Source organism: Chaetodon trifascialis, chromosome 12, assembly GCF_039877785.1.
Source record: "Chaetodon trifascialis isolate fChaTrf1 chromosome 12, fChaTrf1.hap1, whole genome shotgun sequence".
Lineage (NCBI taxonomy): Eukaryota > Metazoa > Chordata > Actinopteri > Chaetodontiformes > Chaetodontidae > Chaetodon > Chaetodon trifascialis.
Genome location: NC_092067.1, coordinates 12,879,107 through 12,898,586, shown reverse-complemented (window position 1 = coordinate 12,898,586; position 19,480 = coordinate 12,879,107). Strand labels below are relative to the sequence as shown.

Genomic DNA, 19,480 nt, shown 5'->3' with positions numbered 1-19,480 from the left:
ATCAGATGAAAGCCTCTAATCTCTCATATTTGGTTTTTCTTATTCCTGTCCTTTCTTGTATATAGAAGGAAAAGGAAAATAATGAATTGGGGGGTTTATCTTATCTTAGTCCCTTGAAGAAAACAGAGCAGAAATTCTTTCTGACTTACTTGCCTCAAGAATCCTGAAAGTTCATCTGTGTTTGGGCTCTTTGCCGTGACAAAGGAAATTAAAACAGATATACTGCTGCCGGGCCAATACTTTTGCAGTCAGATGCTTCATCCTGCTGTTTGTGTAGTACAGGGAGATAAAAACATTTTTGTCCCATGGTGGGTGAATAGGAGTTGCCACGGCAGCATGTTAACCACAACTCAATGAGCCCACAGCAGAGTCGCTAACTTCTACTGCAGGCCACAGCTCTGTGATGAACATGTCGGGCAGGATGAGTGAGCGGCTGAGAGTCGGAGCGCAGAGCTCCACAGGATATTGAGCCCAGCTGTTAAGCAAACACAGTCCATTCAAAGGAAGAGCTGCTCTTATTGTGGATGTCGCTTTCAGGTAGTTCTGATCCAATAGCAGACTATATCTTTAACATAAATCAACTCGCTGTCACAGTTCAGCCTCCTGAAGAGAAGAAACGTTTCCATATGAAAAGTGTAGTTAGGGTTTATCTCCATTACCACATCTCTCATATCAAATGTGCACAGAGTGACACAGCCAGTAACAACAGTCACACTGGTTTATTATGAATTCATTTGATCCAAATCAAATGTGACATTAAAGTCAGCATGACTGCCCAACTCATCATGTGTCTGGTTTCAAGCCCTGCCTTGAAGCGCGTCGCTATTCCCATTAGAACAGCTGTCTGAACGCTGATAGCGCGGTGATGGATGCCGTGATTTCATCATGACAGTCAGCCTGCCTTGATCGCCTGAATCTCACTGGATCTCAAAATGAGGTGCAAACATGTCTGAACATAGGTAGGGATGTCCACTGACTGTGCGACCGCCCTCCTGTCTGTCACAGAGAAGGTCAGGCCGACATGGCCGCATCTGCTATGCTCGTCTCACTTGGGGCACTTAGAGAGAGAAAATGTACATTATGTGTGAAAGCCACCAATCCGATCAATAAGCCATCCGTTTGATTAGTGTCCGTTCTGCAGGAGTGGTTTCTGTGCATCTGGACTGAGACTGCTGGTTAGACATCTCTCTCTCAATGGAGAAACCTTCCTGGTTGTTATGCTTAATAATGCAGTAAACCCCAGGTGGTATTTTCACAGCTGGATGTGACATATTGGCAGGTTAGTATAACTCTGTTCTGGCTGAGTGTAAAAACACTGGCACAAGGACAGCCCCGCTTAATACTGCTCTCTTCACAAAGGGCCTCTGTGAAAGCTTTGGTCCTGGTATTAGACATCATGGGACACAGAAATGACATCAAAGCCCAACCCCACTTTTAAGCAGCCCTGCTACGAGTTCCACAGGCTGCCGGAGGGAAATCAGTTTCATCCGGCTGATGGCTTCAACGCAGAGGTGGGATTTTGAAGTAATCGCAGGGTCTGTGAGATATTACCTTCATCCTTATCATGAAATCTGCCTACTGTGTAGAAGGCTGAACACCTTTGTTTTTTTTTTTCCTTCTTTTTTGAGAGAGTTGGGGCTGTACTGTTGAACTAATGAACAAATTTAGCATTTTGGGACATTCACTTTCTTGCTGAGAGTTAGATGAGACGATCAATACCACCCTTGCTTTTGTTTGTTAAATACAGGGCTGCAGCTGGTTAGCTTAGCTTAGCATTAAGACTGAAAACAGCGAGTGTGACTCTGTCTTAAGGTAATAAAATCTAGTTTATAGCACCATTTAAGCTCACTCGTTTAGCAATTCATTTATTTATTGTAAAATCTGTACAGAAAACAAAGTTTTATGGGGTGTATGTGTGGGACGGTGACTTCCTGGAGTCTCCGCTGCTGGTGATGACAACTCTCCAGGCATTTCTTGGTGTATTCATCAGGCGGATATGAGAGTAGCAGTAATCTTTTCATCCAACTCTCAGCAAGAAAGCAAATAAGAGTAAAAGTTAAACAGATTTCCTTTATGTTGCATCCTTAACGTGCAACACAGAGGATGTTGCAATGAGAATTTGAGAGTTTTAAGACAGACAGCCAGTATCAGTAAACCTACCGCGCAGTAGAGAACAGTGTTTTCTCTTGAGTGTACTGTGTGCGATTTCATAGTGTACAGGATATTGTGGGGCCGACTGCAGCTCAAGTCATCCTCCTCCACAGGGAACAACAGTAGGAGCTGGTGACTCTTTAAACAACAAGCCTGTACTAAATGGATCCTGCTGGCTTGTTCAGAGTGGAGCACCATAAATGAAAATCACATTGGGCTTTTTTTTTTTTTTTTCTCCCTCTGATGACTTTCACATGCTCCCAAGTCCCTGACTAATACTCCTGGTTAGACCTCCAACCACTTCAAGACTCTCCAACTCCTTGCTACAGTACATGAATGAGAGGAGGACAGATAGAATGAGAAATAGAGTGAGAGAGAGAGAAACACAGACAAGTTAGCCACTGTTTGTAATGACAATGTCAGGCCTTACAGCAGAGGCTAGATTCGCCACATCAGGATCACGAGGAGAGAGAGAGAGAGAGAGAGAGAGAGAAAAAAAGATGCTTGTGTGAGAAAAAAGTGTGTCTGCATGTATAACATTGTGTGAGAGAGACAGAAAAAATAGAGACAGAGAGAGAGTCCAAGAAACCCTGATACAAAGAGCCAGTGTGTGCAGCTCGAGACTGTCCATCACACTGGACTCTCAGGGGCCATTCAGAACGGCAGAGAACCACGGTCCCGCTCTTCCGGCCTACAGGCTTGAGGCCCAGGACAAGCCCACCGCTGAGCTCCATCCTGTGTGCCCCTCCAGCACTGCACATAGCTCAGCCACAATGGGCCACAGCAGCCACTTCACACTCCAGGAGGATCCTGTTTGTCAAAGCAGCTCAAGTCATCCTATGTGTGAATGAGATGGCTCATTAAGACCAGCGCAAGTCGCAGGCAAGCTCACACACACACACGCACACACACACACACACACACACACACACAGACAAACAGAAAGAGGCACAGCTGGACAGAGTGAGCAAGAAAATGAGGCTGCATCTTAGTCCTGTGTCTAATAACTACAATGCTGGACCCCAGACTACCAGAGGCTCCAAAACCCCTGAGTTTACTGTGTGTCAGGGTTTTCTTTTTAGCATTTTAATAATGAAAGCAATCACCAGTTGCAGCCCTAATAGGAAGATCATACTGCACTATACCAGCTGTAGTGTGCTGTGTGCACTGTACTTGATGTGTACAGGGGGCAACAGAGGCCCAACAGCAAATGTTTGCCCCGGTGCCTCCAAATAGGTTAATCCAGCCGTGCATCACCACAGTTTGCCTGAGCTCAGAGTCGTCACACTAACCCCTGCAGCTGGCTCTGCTTTATCACCACCCTCCATCCCTCAACAACAGATTTCACGTGTCGACACCACAAAGCTGAAATCTTCCAACAGCTGGGACCCACAGTGGAAAAAGTGGGAAAAATGTCTAAATTCGGCCCTGATTGCGTAGAGGAATACCAAGTGGATGTGATCAAATGAGCAGCCGGCATTTCGAAAAACAGTGTTTCTTTTGATGTTCACACCGGACACGAATGCAGACACACCCACACCTATGCCAACAAAGAATCACATGCAAGACAAACACAAACAAGCGCCACATAATCATATGTGCATGGTGAAAGTATGAATTTCAGATAAAACGCAAAGCCCGCTCACACAAATAAACACAGTTTGTGATGAAGACACTGCAGCTCCTCCATCTCATCCCACAGTGCCAAACATTAAACTGGCGTCCAAAACATCCATCCAGTTTTAATCTAACATCGAGCCTCATTGCAAACAGATGTGTCTGTTTACAGCTAATGCTAAGTGTTGTTGTTTGTTGCTTCATTGAGGCGAGCTGCCAAAGCACCATTTATGAGAAACAGTCTCATTTTCCACACTCTCCACTTTGAGAGGAGCGATACTTAAAAATGCCATAATGGCTATAATGGCCATCCTCCAGGGACGCGGGAGATGTGAGGCTGCAAATTCAACAAAAGCAGTCTCGCTGTTAACTTACAATGGAAACTTATACTCTGCCAGCTAATAGCCGTTGAATGCAGCTCTCCCAGAGCTGCATGTGAAAGGAGTTGAGGGAGACGTGCGTATGTGTTGAATGACAATAAAAGGCAATGATGGCCATGTTGGCTCATAAATTGTGTGTTTGGGTACAGCAGAGGAGTAAATATCTGAACGGGAGCTGTGTGAGTAAATATTGCTCCTCAGCCAGTGCAAGCCTGATTGCTGGTCCCAAGCACCGAAACATGGGAGGGTTGCATCAGAAGGGCAAGTGGAGTAAAGATCTATACCAAATCAAATATGTGGATCATAAAAATCGAAGTTCCATAGCGATCAGTCAAGGCCTAGTGTACCAGTGAGATCCATCAATAAGACCATCCACTGAACGGCCATTTCTAATCCATTAATGCATAGTTTTTGTACATTCACCACTCACTGTCACTGTCAGCATAAATACCTGCACATTGTTAAGTTCATTGTATATTTTGTTTATTGCCTCATCATTGTTGGTATATATTGCCTATTTCATATTTTTCCCTACTGTATTTTGTCCTTGTTGAGGTGTATGTCCTTTTTTAATATGTAAGTACATGGAGGGCAATGTTTAAACTGGAGTGCTTGTACGTGCACACATAGTTGACCAATAAAGCCGATTCTGATTCTGAGAAGCAGGCCGTCATCTGGAAGCAGATGAGCTGCTGCAACACCTAACAGGGAGAAGCTGAAAAAAAAAAAGAAGCAGCAGCTATGTGACTAAATGATGGGAGTGTCAAGTCAACTCTATATAGAGGTTAATATCACATACAGTGTCTCAGTGGGCTTTACAGGCCCACTGATTCCCAGCACAGCCAGAGCTGTGAAAGAAAGGAAAAGACTCAAATCTCTCCTCTTAGGGTCTTCATGATGCATGCGTTGTAGTCACTAAACGTCAAGTCGATCGACAGAATATTTATTGACAATCAGTCATTCATCAAGCAAAAATACTAAACGGCTGGCAGCTTCTCAAATGACACATTAGGATAACATCATCAAGCACCCTGAATGACACCACAGCCATTCTTGGGAAAAGTGCGTGTCTGAATGTACAGTGTTTCACCTGGAATACATGTTGCGAACAAAGAGCAAGAGAAAAATCAATGATTCCTGCTGATTTCTGCAAGGAGGAGGCGGGCAAGTTAATGACTTTCTCTCTCTTTTGTGTACACACTCCTCACGGCTGTCTATCTGTAAGGCTGGAAATATCTGGTTCATTTATCTTTGTCTCTGCTAGCCCCTCATCCACCTCATTAATCATCGGTCCCCCCCCGAAAGACCAACTCTGACGCACCCTGAGGTTTGATTGATTGGCCGTTGATTCTACAACCGGCTCATTGTCCCTAAAAGTGACTTGATGACCAGCGGCAACGCAGCATCCCTCCTGCTGCAGGAGCGAGGAACATCTCACATACTTAAACTCACACAATCATAAAACAAGCACAAACAATGCACTGCGGGAGGAGAAAAACACTCTGGAAGCACGACAGAGACAGCAATTTTGCAGAGGCAATGATGTACAATCCACCACTGGAATATTAACAATTACTGTACATGCATGCAAACCCTGAAACGAGGATGCTGTGCTGACATTAAAAGAATTGAAGTTCCTGCTGAGCAGAATCTACCCAACTATTGTGTAGAGTGAAACCAAGCAAGCTGGAGTAGGTTAAAGCCCCAGTAAACACAGCAGTGAAAAGGACTGAACTGGCTCTTTGTGAGTGCTCATTGGTACCTCTTTTGTCCTGCCTCTGGTCTTGGTTTTCTTCTGATGGAGTTTCCATGGTTGTTTTTCTCCCATCCAACAAAAATGCTTCCTTTCAGCAAATTCTCTCCTCCTTTCTCCCCCTTACTCTCCTCTCTCGCTCACTCTCCTTCGCACACGTTTCTGCTCTCTCTCTCTCTCTTACTCTTGCCCTCTCCTCCACGCTCGCTCTTTTCATCCTGCCTCACGAAGGCACCGCTCCTCTGTGCATCACAGTTCCTTGCCAAGATGCAGAGGTGTTGAGCTCATCGCGTGGCCCCGATCATACATCACCTTCAAAGTCTAAATGTGTCCTGTTTGCAGTGACCGCTTTGGGATTCAGTTTCAGTCGAATTCATTTGCATATGCCCTGAACATACTTCCATCTAAAACTGCACAAGAACCTTGAAAAGCAACTCAGAGCAAGCTACCTGGCGACAGGAGGTTTGTTATATCACAGAGGGGGCTGCAGGTGGGTGAATAAGCTTTTGTTGACTGAATGGCTAAAACCCTCATACAGTGCTGTACAGGCAGGGGCAGAAAGAGTATAGGGACACAATCACCTCAGTTCAGGAAAGGGGAATATGTGTGTGGTTGGGGGGAAGGTTAGCCCTTCATCTTCTGATTTGCACCATATGCCCTCTACTCCTGCAGCATACATTAGCAACCTCTGACCGCTGTCTTCCCTCCATCTGGTGGCTGCGAACCCACACAAAAAGCACACAGGAAAGAAAGGCAGATGTACATTTCCTAAACATGGAGACAGAGCGTCCTCTGGGCTGATACAAACAACAGAGGAAGCAGCATGTGAAAATGGGAGAACCAGAGAAGAAAGAGGGCTGAAACATGAAGACATTAAGAGGAGAGAGCTGATAAAGGAGGGAGGAAGAAGAGAATGCTAAGAGGATGATACAGTGATAAAATAGCGAGAGCGAGAGATGACCGGGGAAACTCAGTGAGGGAGACGGGGAAGAAGATCTTGGCTGTGTTTGTTTGGCAACAGCAGGCCGAGCAGCCCCAGGGGCATGCTAATGAGGGAGAGGCCTTTCAGCGGTGGGGGGAGAGCCCTGCTGGAGCAGAGCTGGAGTAGGGCCTTCTCACGGATACCAGACCTCAGAGAGGAGGGGGGCTTCAGCAGGGGAGGGGAGCCTCAGGGGTCAGGGAAGTGAACTTAGTGGGGATCCCACAACAACAAATGCCGCACTAATCTTTGAGCTTTTTCACCGTCAGCCCTGTAAAACACCAGGAGAACTGACATCCTTGTGAAGTGGGGAACAGACACTCCAAGCCATATGCAGAGGCAACGGTTGCCTGAACTCTTTATATGAGAATACAGCTGATTTAGAGGAAACTGCGCTTGTGATTTCTCCCTTAATTGCGTGAAGGAGCTCAAGTGAAGCTTCATGGAAATGTATCCCACTTAACCACACAGAGGCAGTTCAAAGTTACTGAGTACACCAAAATCAAAACAAACCAGCGATCCATCTGCAGGCCTTTAAATATGCACGGACAACAAAATGTTTGAGCTTATTGCACACACGTGAAGGGAAATTCAAAACATGTGATCAGGCCTCATCAAATTGTGTCAGACTAAATTTAATGTAGCTGATTCTAGTTTAAAGCAACATATGCTTTTGATTGGAAAGGATGACAAACATACCCTGCAATTAAAAGTAATGCGTTTTTGGCTTGGAGGACATGTTGCAATCACATAACTTTTAACAAAACTAGAAGTCATCAATATGTTGCTTCTGAGTTAATGTGAAGGTGTCACTGATTAGTCAGTACGACAAAGTTAATGAAGTATTTTGACTGACTTGGGTAAGAAAAAAAAAAAAAAGTGCTGTAAAAGCTGCGTTCCGAAACATTTTTATTCAAATGAGTGATACTGAAAGATGTTCACATCCTCCACCTTGGCTCTAACTTCTGTTTCAGTTGATACTCGCACCAGGGAGTTGACCATTTATACCAAATGATTATGCGGTTAAAATTGCTCTTTACAGGAGCCCGAAAGACTTTGAGAGGCAATGATGGATCTGCGGGAGAACAAAATCCAACTTCACATACACAAACAGGAACATTAGATTTTAGTTAAATTAACAAAATGTACATTTTAGGACATAAGGGGGGAGGTCGGGGAGGTCAGGGTGGAAGGGGGAACTGCTGCAGCAAACAGCATTGGCATGAAGGTATGAGCATATTAATTATGGAAGGTGCACAATGACTACTCTGCAAAATATGTCTGCATGTATGTCATTAGTCAGCTGAAGCCAGGGATTGTGAAGCATGAATGAGGTAAAGCTTGCCTAATTCTAGGTGCCTAATTCTAAAATGTACAATATCATGTCTGCTTTGTGTATTTATTTTACATTTCAGAATGCAATCATGTGCAAACAAACTGAGTTTACCAACACCTGTGTTTACAAAGTGTCGCTGAGCCCATGTATTAACATCCTTTATACAATCATGTGTTCATAAACTGGGGAACCACTCTCCATCCTTGCTTGTGAACAAGCCTTTTCAGGATGCCCCTTTCATACCTAATCATGATACTCTCACCTGTTACCAATGAACCTGTTTACCAGTGGAATGTTCCAAACAGGTGTTTCTGGAGCGTTCCACATCTTTCCCAGTCTTTATTTACTCCTGAACCAACTTGTTTGAAACATGTTGCTGCCATCAGATAAGCAGATATTTACAAAAATCAATGAAGCTGACGAGGTAAAACATTAAATATATTGTCCTTGTATCAATGTATATGTCAAAAAGGATTCGCAAGTTATCACATTGTGCTTTATTTATGTTTTACTCAGTGTCCAAACTCTCTGGAAAGGTTGCACTTCAACATGGCCACCTGATGAATGAAGTCCAATATTCACTCTGCTTAGAGCTCAGTTTTGGTCTCCATCAGAGGAAGATGTTTAGCATTGTCCAACATTCTGGGCAGGGAGCATATTGTGTGTTTACTGATGCTTTTTTTGCTGGAAACATCTGTCTGCTGCTGGAAACAGGGTTGATTTTGATCAGAGAAACTAAACTATGTAATAAATGTAGTGACCTTAAATCAAAACAATTAGATAAAAAAAGGCTTAAATGCCACGTCAAGATGAAGAGTTGGGTCTTTAAAAAAATACTGCAACAGGCTGTGGGAATAAACAAGTGAACGTAGGTGTGAGTGCTGCATGCTAAACTCCAGTGTTGACACACTGACACTCCCATACTTGAGGAGGACACAATCTGAATGATGATGAAGCTCATACAAATGGAGGAGGCTTCATTGTGGGTCAACCTTTCATGCTGTGAGACTGGGGGCCCTGAATGCTCCTCAGTGTTCAGTCACCCGTGAAGACCTGCACCCTGCTTGATTCACACTGGGGAAGGAGTTCTCAGGGATGAGGGTCTGTGCCCAGGCCCAAGAACCACTTACAGACACTAACAACGGCCTGAGAAAGCAGGCTCACCACACCAGAGCAGAGCAGGACAGATGAAGCCAAATGGGTGTTTGGAGTGGCCCATATGAGGTAAGACCTACTGTGAAGGCCAAAGTCTGTTGAAAAGGAGGGAAGCAAAAACAAGAAAGCAAACTGATGGTTCAAATAACCCTGAATATTTTGCTGCACTCGTGTAAAAAGCCATTCGCTTATTTGTTTGACAGTGAGGCTGAGATTCCTATAAACACTGTTTTGGGGATTTGTTGCAGTCAGTGAATCAGCCCTGTGTGCTGTGGCAGCACCACCGACCTAGATTTAAATGCAGGACATCTTCATAGGTCAGTCTGCTCTACATGTCTGCTTTCATGATTGCCATGCTGAATCCAAGTCATTGATTGGTTTACAAAAGCACCGCACTACAAACCCATTACACAGATCCATTCACTTGTTTGCTGACCCATTTTCCTCCGCAGGTCTGCAGAACAAAAGCATTACAAATTCTGCTTGACTTTTGCTGAACTATACAGCATATGATTTATCATAACAGGCAAAATGCCTCCAACTCATCCTATAAGAACAGCGAATACTTCCATATAACGATTGAGCAAACCAATCCACCCAACATGAGCCTTTGAGTTGCATGCCTATTTGCTCAGAAAAAAAAAGCACCCTCTCTGCAATGGAAAAAATGAATATGCTGTCTTCATTCATTATAGCAGAATATGTGGACAGTAAAGAGGAAAAACCACAATTTGCTGACATATAATGAGCCTGGTACTTTCTTTTGGCTCTCTCAAAAAGCTTTTAACTAAGAAAATCCCTTTTTTCCCAGCATCACTGTGTTCATAGCAGTAAAAATCACTCCAATACACTCAATGTTTGAGTACAGTGAAGGTAGAAATAATAATAATAAAGGTTTTTAAACCCTAATCCTTCAACATGTGACCTCCGCCAGACCTAAACACACCTCGATGTGTAAAATCAGTGGAGTTCCTAGTTTTTTACCCAGCATTCCCTCACCCAGCTGAGTTTATCAGTCCAGATATTTATTTTCCGCATTTATAAAGACCTTGTCCTTACAACCTGCCATGCCCCAACCTCCAAAATAAAATCTTATAACCAACCCCTGCTTCTGTTTGTGGTGTGAAACACCAGCCCATAGACCAACACATTCTTCCTGAATTCTTCAGCATGAACAACACTTAAATTCTTGCAGCACAACAGCAGAAATCCAACTCCGCTATTCGATTGCACCCATTTCTAATATAGACATACTTTGTGTTGGTGTTTCTTCCATTGTACCATTTCCAGGCTGTATTTTTCCCTCCCGTGTAATTACAAGTGTTTGACCAAAACAATGCCCATGGTATCTGACTCAGCACTTCTCTAATTACATGTTTGTGTTACTATCGTGTCAAGTCTGGAAATGGAGCGATGCTCGCTCAGGGATGCCTGGCAGCCATGGTTTTCCTCTAAAAATGACTTCACAGCCCTGACTCTCTGGCACCTCCTCAGCCACTGTGGTTGCAGGGAGAGTGAGAGACACACATGCTTCGTATTACCCAGGCTTGCTAGCTTATAGTACCTTGGAAACTGCCACCATGGCTTGGCCGGACAGAAAACCAACGCAATATCAAAACCGAAAATACTAAGAATTTCATAATTTCAGTCTGGAGTCAAAAGAGCAAATCAATGCCAGGAAACAGAAACATAAACCTGGAAGAGCGTGAAAGAGAGCGTAATACAGAGAGAGAGGAGGCGAACCCCACAACCCCCCATACAGGCCTCGAACCTCTGCCATCTTAGAAAAAAGTAAAGGTCTTTGCATAATTGTTTGTTTTTCCTTTCAGGGTGCACTAAATATTTTAATGATTCTGGTCTGGAAGAGGCTTGGCTGTCTTTGTGGTCTACCACGCTTACATTGTGGAGCCAGTGAACCAGCCAAGAGGTACTGCAAGCAAACACCTCTCCATTATCCTGTTAGAATAATACTACATAATAACCTCTTGTCTTTTCAATATATGTATATTGTGTTTATGCTTTGCCAAAAAGTAGAGGGTAATGCAAATACCCAGCCAGCCCTGATTCGTCTGTCTGTAGGAAGAATTTGGGGGCTTAAAACACATTTTCACTTCCCGAAATGGGACAACATAGATCGTTCAGAAGTTCCTCTGGAACAGTTGAGTGTCAAAAAGTTGCATATTTACACATGTAGCAAATATGGAGCAATATTAGCATTACCATATTAGCACAGTCCTGTTTTTGGCCACCTGATGAATGTAAGTCAAACTTTCATTCGTTCCATTTTGGACTCTACAAACACCTCAAGGAAACATCTGGCTGTTTCGACGCTAGATGCTATAAAGCAGAACTGCAAAGTCAGGTGCAAATTTTCTGCCTTTCACACACAAGTAGTCATATGATCTGTTGTTAATCTGATTTAATCTCTTTACTCTCTTTGTATGTAGCTTTATCTGCACACATTAACTGCAAACTGCAGCCGCCCTGCAGTCATTTTGACACCATTAAACTGCACTGAGAGGACAAATAAATCTCACGGGGGCTTCCCTTGGTGGTGTTAATCCTTTAGAAACAGACACTATCCCTGTGAGGAAAGGTATTGCTTTTTCTTGCCTTTCTGAGCGACCAGACAGCAGTAGTTCGAATCCTAGTGGGGACGGCAAATAACACACTCATTTTCCTACTTGTTGCACAGGGTATGATCATGTGAAAACACACACACACACACACACACACACACACACACACACACACACACACACACACACACACACAAAAGAGAGACATAATGAAGCGCAGAGACATTAGACTAGACTCTCCAGCTAATCTTGGGGTTGCTTCCCATGAACAGCCCCACCCTCCTCTGTGTCTAGCCCAGCTGCTGGGATTTCTTTCTCTGCATCGCTCCCGCCGATCCCATTGTCCCCCACCTCATGCTGCCAACCTCTCACCCCTGACCCAAGACTTTACCCTTTTCAAATCCTCCAGCACTGCCACCCCCCGCCCCCCTCCCAAAACCCTCATTAGACGGAGCAGAAACCTCCTCCGTTTAGCCCCAGCCGGTGCTACTCAACAGACCAGCCAGGCAGACCCCACCGTGTCAGGATTCATCATCGGCGCTATGACAACAGAGCAGATGACACAGAGATCACTTTAACGCCATTGTTCCTCAGCGCTCTCCTCTCGTGTCTCAAAGGCCTGCGTCCTGTGGCTGGATCCTGGAAGGGCAGAGCCGTAACCTGAACCTGACACTTCCACCCCTGCAGAGACGCACTTGTCCTCTGACTTAGATGTGGACTAAGTGCTTAACAATAAGTGGGAGAAAAAACAGTTCATCACAAGAGAAAGATGGAAGCAAATCTCTCTAGCAGTTGGTATACACTCACCCCCTGGCTGACCTCTGCGAGAGTGGGTCAATCCATTACTTTATTGCTTTGAGCGCTAGTAGGCAGTTTTCCAACAGCAGAGGCTGTAATGACATTTTGTCCATCATAGTGGACATTAGAAAGCATCTACTCGGCAAAGCAGAACCCATTTATGGCACCATCTGATGTGATGCAGTGGCTGCATCATTATCAGTGTCTAAACATTTACACTCTCAGGAATGTATTCTGTGCACACGCCGTCATTCAAATGATGGGGGTGTCTCCGTAGATGGAAATGCACGATGCATACTGCGCACACAGCCACTGCTCTGACAACACATTAAAAGAGAATTATGTTGCTTAAATTATTTTGTTGGGGTAAACGTGCATACGCTTCAACTTTCACAACACAGGCCGACTTACAACTATAAGACACATTATGCACACATCTACAAGCTTTCACACACTTTTTTTTTACATTCCAGATGCTCTGTTCTGTCACAGCATCACTTTTCCATTTTCAGCTGTGGCCGCTCTATTGTTACAGTATTGTTTTCCCATAGAGTGAAGGTCAAAAGCTAAGATGACTTATGAGGCCTCTCAGTGGTGTAGCTGTAATATTAACACTGCTAACTGATCTCTCCTCTGGTTTGCGTGTGGTTATGGGAGTCAAGCTGTTTTTCAGACAGAAACATCTGGGATTTCCTCTCCCCTGAAGCTGCCATTAGCTGGTATTTTTCTCCTTTCCTCCAATGTGAACCTACAGCAAGTGACACGAAAACCTTTAAAAAAACATGGTGTGTGCAAATGGTAAAAGCATCACACTATGCTAAATGACTCAGTTGTGTGGGATCAAAGTATTCCAAGTTGAATAATACTTCATTTCTTTCAAAATCCAGCATTCAACAATTTAGTCAAATTGAAATCCATCCCCTAAAACCCCCAAACAGTCTGTCTGTGAAGCAAACAGCCTCCCCAAACACTCTCCCTCAGCTATTGGGTTTCCTGCAGCTGTCGCTTTATTGAAGCTCAGCTATTGCAGATTTTCATCTGCTTGGCAGAAGTGCCTCTTCCTGCCGATCAAGCCTTTCTCTGGAGAATAATAAGCAGACAATGAAAACTCTCCCTTGGAAACCTTTTTTCTTGGGCAGGAAAGTGATTCCTGGCATGAGAGAGAGAGCGTGTGTGTCCAGTGGCCTCTGACTCTGTTTCACTGTGTCACATGCATCGCCACATCACAGCAACATGAGCAAAAGGGGAGTCATGTGCATTTCCTGCAACATCTTAGATAAGCAACAGAACAAGCTGCGAAGAAATAAGTCTTCAGAAGATTTCTTTTATCACAAAGTAGGATTTTACACATAATTATGACTATAGAGGCAAAGAAAAAGTCATAAGGGGTTGCAAGGGTGTTCATTTAAATTCCTGCTTAATTCATCCCAAGCGTAACATTTGGCTGCGTCCAAATGGTCTCAGGCTGTCTGGCACGGCTCTTCATATGGTGAACATTTCTCATTGGTGTGCTGGGGTACCCCAGATGCTTTTGTCTTACGGTTGTTTAGCAGCTGCGTAAAAGCGCGCGAGGACAAAGACCTATCTGTGGAGGGTTGAATACACTCAGTGGGCACACAGCCAACAGCTCAATCCTGCAGGCTCCCACCGTTGAAAAGCCGACTAATGCATTCTGCTCTCACTCCTCACAGATGATCTTACAGGGAAATGAGCTGGAGGTCCTATTATTTCTCCCCATTTCACCCAACTACTTTCACATCTCAACTGCGCTCACATCGTGGTCCGAAATAGTTAAATGACAAAGTTTTTGAAACTTAGAGACAATACTTGCACTTGAGGGCTTTCTCCAATAAGCAGGAAGAGCGAATACATTGAAAGGACCAAACGTCTTAGCTGACACCTCCTCCTCGTCACTGATTATAGAGTGTGGATATCAACATGGCATCTTTGACAACCCCAATAGGTTTCTGAAGGGAGACTCTGAAGCCTGGATTGATGACTTTCCAGTTCATCAAAGCAAAGATTTTAAATTTGAGCAAAAGGGAGGAAGCCTGAAGCTGTCCAAGCCGACCATCCGACAAGCACTTCAACGAGCTTACGGGCGACATAAGTGGGAGATCAGACTAGAAACAACTTAAACCAACGCATTGGGTTGCATTGATGGGGGCGTGTGTTGTTTCTGGTACCAGTGAAGTACAATCCAGGAAGTTCAGTTTGAATAACAGATGAGTGAGTCGAACAGATGTAACAGATGAGGCTCCTCAGATGCTGAAACGGTTGAGCCAGGTTCATCTCTTTCAACAACGACCTTGTAATTCTTTTCTTTTTTTATGAGCAAGGCCTCCTCATTGGTACCCCAGTTATGTTGTTGGACTGACCTCATTCCAATGAATGAGGAGGCTGAGTTTGACTTTCAAGTGCAACTTCTGTAACCAGCATTTCACCCCGGTGGTCACCTCATGGCTCTTAATCCTCTGTCCCAGATCATGGCCATCACAGAGCATTAGCTTCATGTAGCATAGGTCCCTCTGCCACAGGCATGATTGTGCGTAGAGCAATCACACTGTTCAATGGCTGCATTATGATCTATTTACTTGCTTACAAAAGACTGGTGAGAGAAAATAGGTCATTGCGGGGAAACATAATTGACTATTTAATCAATGTCCCCTGCTCATGTGATATGGAAAGAGGTGTATGCAGTGTCTTTGGTGCTGGAGAAAATGTGAACATGCAGAGTGCTGTAATGTGGTTTACTGTAGATAGCAGCAAATCCTGCAGCGGGGCTGAATGCCTGTTGAATGAGTGAGTGCATGTTCATCAGCTGCAGGGGCTCTTTGCTTTCACCAACCTATTATTTCCCAGTGGCCTTCTGGAACAATCATCAGACTGTGAACAAAACACTGATTCAGATTGCTGCTCCGCTGGCAAACATCACCTCTGCACTATACGTACATGCATATTGTAAAACTGGAGGAAAAAAAACGAGGGCCTCATTATGCATGTATTTGGCCGTTTAACCTTGAAAATCGTGGGTGTTTTTCTGAAGTCTTGCAGATAAGATAAAGGCCAGATTGTATCATCTGCATATTTTATAGAACACCAGGCTTCAGCTGCCTGTGCCTATCTGAAGGCCTGTGGTCTTTCGCATATTGGGTATTTTCAGATATGTAAATGCAATCCTGCTTCGACCATGTGGTAGTGTGACTGTGACATCTCTCTAACAAGGGTGAACTTGCACACAAACACACACTCACACACACAGAGTCACCCACACACCCACTTGCATCCTCTCTGTTCAACTGTGAATAGGCTTTTAGTAAAAGTGACGGCCGAGGCACATGCTTGAACAAGCATCCCCACTCAGGAACTTCTATTCCTATCATTTCATGTCACAATACTCAATGGCCCTCTTTGTTGTCGGAGGAGTTATTAAGCTCAACAAATTAACATGACTGCTCTGGCAGACCTGCAGTGCTGCGGAGAAACAAAAAGCAGTGAAGATGAGAGAGGAAAGGAGACCCAGAGAGAGGGAGATAAGGGAGATTTCAGAGGAAACAAAGTGGAGCAGGAGGGGAAGCAGAAGATGAAGTCTTGATTGAACTATGTGAAAGGGGTCTCTTTTTTAGAGCTGCACAGTTGCAAAAAGTACTGTAGGGAGCTCATCTGCTGTATAATTACCAAAGATGCTCTGTCATATCCTCTGCCAAATGGAAAGAAGCCCAGAAATCATGTAACTATGACAGCAGCTACCTCATTATGGAGGATATTCAGTATAATTAATGATTGTAGACCAAAGACGAAAAGCAATTTGGGAATTATTGATGGTGACATAAGAATGTGGGATCAGCCGTAAAAAGGTTAGCACGTACTTTATTTAGACTGAAACACATTTCAGGCTCAGGGAGGCATCTTTTTGGAGTTAACAAGAGAACGCTTTGTTACAAACAAACAAACACAAAACAGCAAAGTTCAGCGTCGCTCTCAGCACCTTTTGACCACCTCTGCAGCGACTCATCTTGCAGCTGTGTGTTTTCTTTTGGAAACAGAAGCACGACCCACAGCTTGCCTCTAAGGAGGACACTATCACCATGATAATTAATAATCTGTACAAATGTACATAGACATAGTTGGGTTTTTTTTCTATTCTGCATCTTATAAACTTTAAATTTTGATTTTTTTTGACCTCTTATGCCACTGTGCCTGCTTTTTGTAACCTGCTCGCTGTAACGACTAAAATTCCCTAGTGTGGGATCAATAAAGTCCGATCTTATCTTTTCTATTATGAGTCAACTAAAAGCGTGGGGGGACATCTGACTCTGTTATTGCTCTCCATCAGTTGACAACTTGTTGATTCCGAGAGCGCAAGAAAAACCTCCGCTGGCACAGCATTAGCAGTCATGGGTGTTTCCTCTCCTCGGGCTTCAGGATGCAGGGTCACAGCACACGCAGTCCACCGCATGTGCCCGTCACAGTGATTGCTGCTGATGTGCGAGCTAAATAATCGGACACTTTCCAGACATCCTCGTTCAGATGGAGGAGGAATGCGCAAGACTGGAATGAGCAAGACAGGCGACACCTCGCAGACACACATGCAGAAGCCATTATGAAGGAGGCCGTGCAGCTCCTGTGTTTGTGGATCACCGAAGAACAGAATCAAAGACGATTTTATCATCAAGTCTTGACTATTAGCAAGAGATTGACACGTGACACCACGTTTAGGCCTCTACTTGTTCACTAGCAAAGCCTGAGTCAGTAACAGCTGAGCCAAAATACAGCAAGATGTTCAATTACAGACACTCTCGACGCTGTCAGCTGGGATGAGCTCTCGGCTTCTTGAATCACTCAAAAAACAATGATGTAACATTTGGATCTGGTTTGCATCCAGCCTCGGTGGCCTTTTCCACAAGACCACCGCGCTGAATACAAAACGCTCCGACTTGAAGGTTCACAAGTTTCCATGAGGAAAAACAATCTTTTTTTCTTTTTTTGCAATCGGGATCTGGCTCCAAGAAGAACAGAGACGCTGCTCAACGTCAAGGTCATAATTTGCTGTATTTGATTAGTTAAATCTCCTGTCATAAGACGGATGTAAATTTTGTATCTGTGAAAGACATAAAATCGAAAAGAAGGTGAACTTTGCACACTGCATGAAAACAATAGCTTCTGATCTGTTTTTCCAAATATGTGTTAAGCTTTGTGATTTCTTAACAGCTCTTGTCTCAAGGGCTACAAGCAGCAAGGAAAATGTATGAAACTTTCTATGCAGTGTCATGTCATGCTTTTCTTGCTAAAATGAGTATGATCAGCAGATGCAAAAAAGCACAAATCTCAATGAAGTAGAACTGAAAGCACATTGTTCTCCAGTGTGTTTAGTCAAGGAGGCCTCATGACAACCAAATACTGTTGGTGGGTAATTGTCACAGGACTAACACCAAGAGCCTAAATACATGTTTGTGGAATATGACTTGCTGTCTTCCCCTGAATGGAGCTCAGCGGACTGATGCCAAGTTATCCTCCCACATCCTTCACACAGGCCAACGCACTGTTAAACTGTTCACCGCAAGGACAGAGGAGAATCTCTCTGAAAAACATGTGGCCCCTCTGTGAGGTGAAGGTCACTGTAAAATCGAATCAGACACAAGTTATATAACCTCTGAATGACATCTTCACTTCGCAGCTCCACGTGCAATCAGCTTCAAGACATCCTGTTTAGTTTGGGACGAAGGGCATCTTGAAAACAGTTAATCCATTTCTCTGTTTTCAGAGCTTTTTCACATGACACACGGCAAATCACAGCACAGCAGTATGATATCCGTTTCCTTGTCACAACAAAAGGTGACCTTTACAGCAACTAAGTCTCCAAATTAATCCCCTCATGCTCACCACAACAGGCTCTACTACTTCTCCTGAAAGAGCCACGGACCAATCTTTGAATGTAAAATGGGAGCTTTAGCAAGTGGACAATGCACAAAGGTCGACTGCCATGCAGAGTAATATCCTCTATGAGACAGTGAATGAGGGTCTGTGGGGAATTAGTTCACAGGGTATCCGCTCCGAAACTTGCGATTCAGCGGACTTCTCTCTCTACATTAAGAGCCACTGAAGTTGCACAAAGGAGCAGCTCCAAATTAGGAGCACAAAGACGCCTCTGTGAGGAGCTTCAGAGCGAATTAATGAGCATTGATACACATTCGCACACTGTGTTCTTCCCTGGCCTCAGCTGCACCACGGCAAACAACACAGGCCAATAAATGCTGCCCCGAAACCAACGCAAAACTCCAGCAGCCAACCCAACATGGTAAGATTACCGCCGCTGGATCCATTCTGTGCTGGTTTACTGTCACATATCTAGTCCAGTGCAGGGTGAGAGCAGGCTTGAGTGAAAACTGAGTGTTTTTCTTGTGTCGCTATCCCATCTGCTACACAGGTTATCACTGTTTCAAAGCCTTAAAGTTTGCAAGAAGTTAAACATCACAAGCAGGGGGGCCTCACTCCTCCCAGGTTAGGAGCACAGATGGCCAACACTTGGGGCTGATTTAAAGATGGGACAGTCTCAGCTCAGCCCTGCAGACTGCAATCACAAACTCTGGCATAACACAGAGAATGAGGGTTTCAGCGATGGAGCGTGTGACTAATGCACTATGTTGCTGTTTTTCCAGTCACTTTTAGTCATTCTTTACCAGCAAAACATTGCGCAGATGGGTGAGGAAATGCCACAGTAACAGCCTCTCA

General features: G+C 44.3%; 1 protein-coding gene across 5 annotated transcripts in view; it reads right to left on the bottom strand.

The window, feature by feature from the left end:
* The window catches only part of gpm6bb (glycoprotein M6Bb), a 387,662-nt gene that overhangs the window by 6,725 nt on the left and 361,457 nt on the right, over window positions 1-19,480 (bottom strand). Inside the window, exon 1 of one of the 5 annotated variants that reach the window (XM_070976778.1) lies at window positions 5,911-6,089. The exons of 3 other annotated variants lie outside the window; for them this stretch is intronic. In XM_070976778.1, the coding sequence (XP_070832879.1) occupies window positions 5,911-5,959 (49 nt within the window). In that variant the 5' untranslated portion in view covers window positions 5,960-6,089. Of the gene's footprint in view, window positions 1-5,910; window positions 6,090-19,480 lie in introns of those variants that run through there. One more of the 5 variants, XM_070976781.1, reaches the window with a different exon arrangement.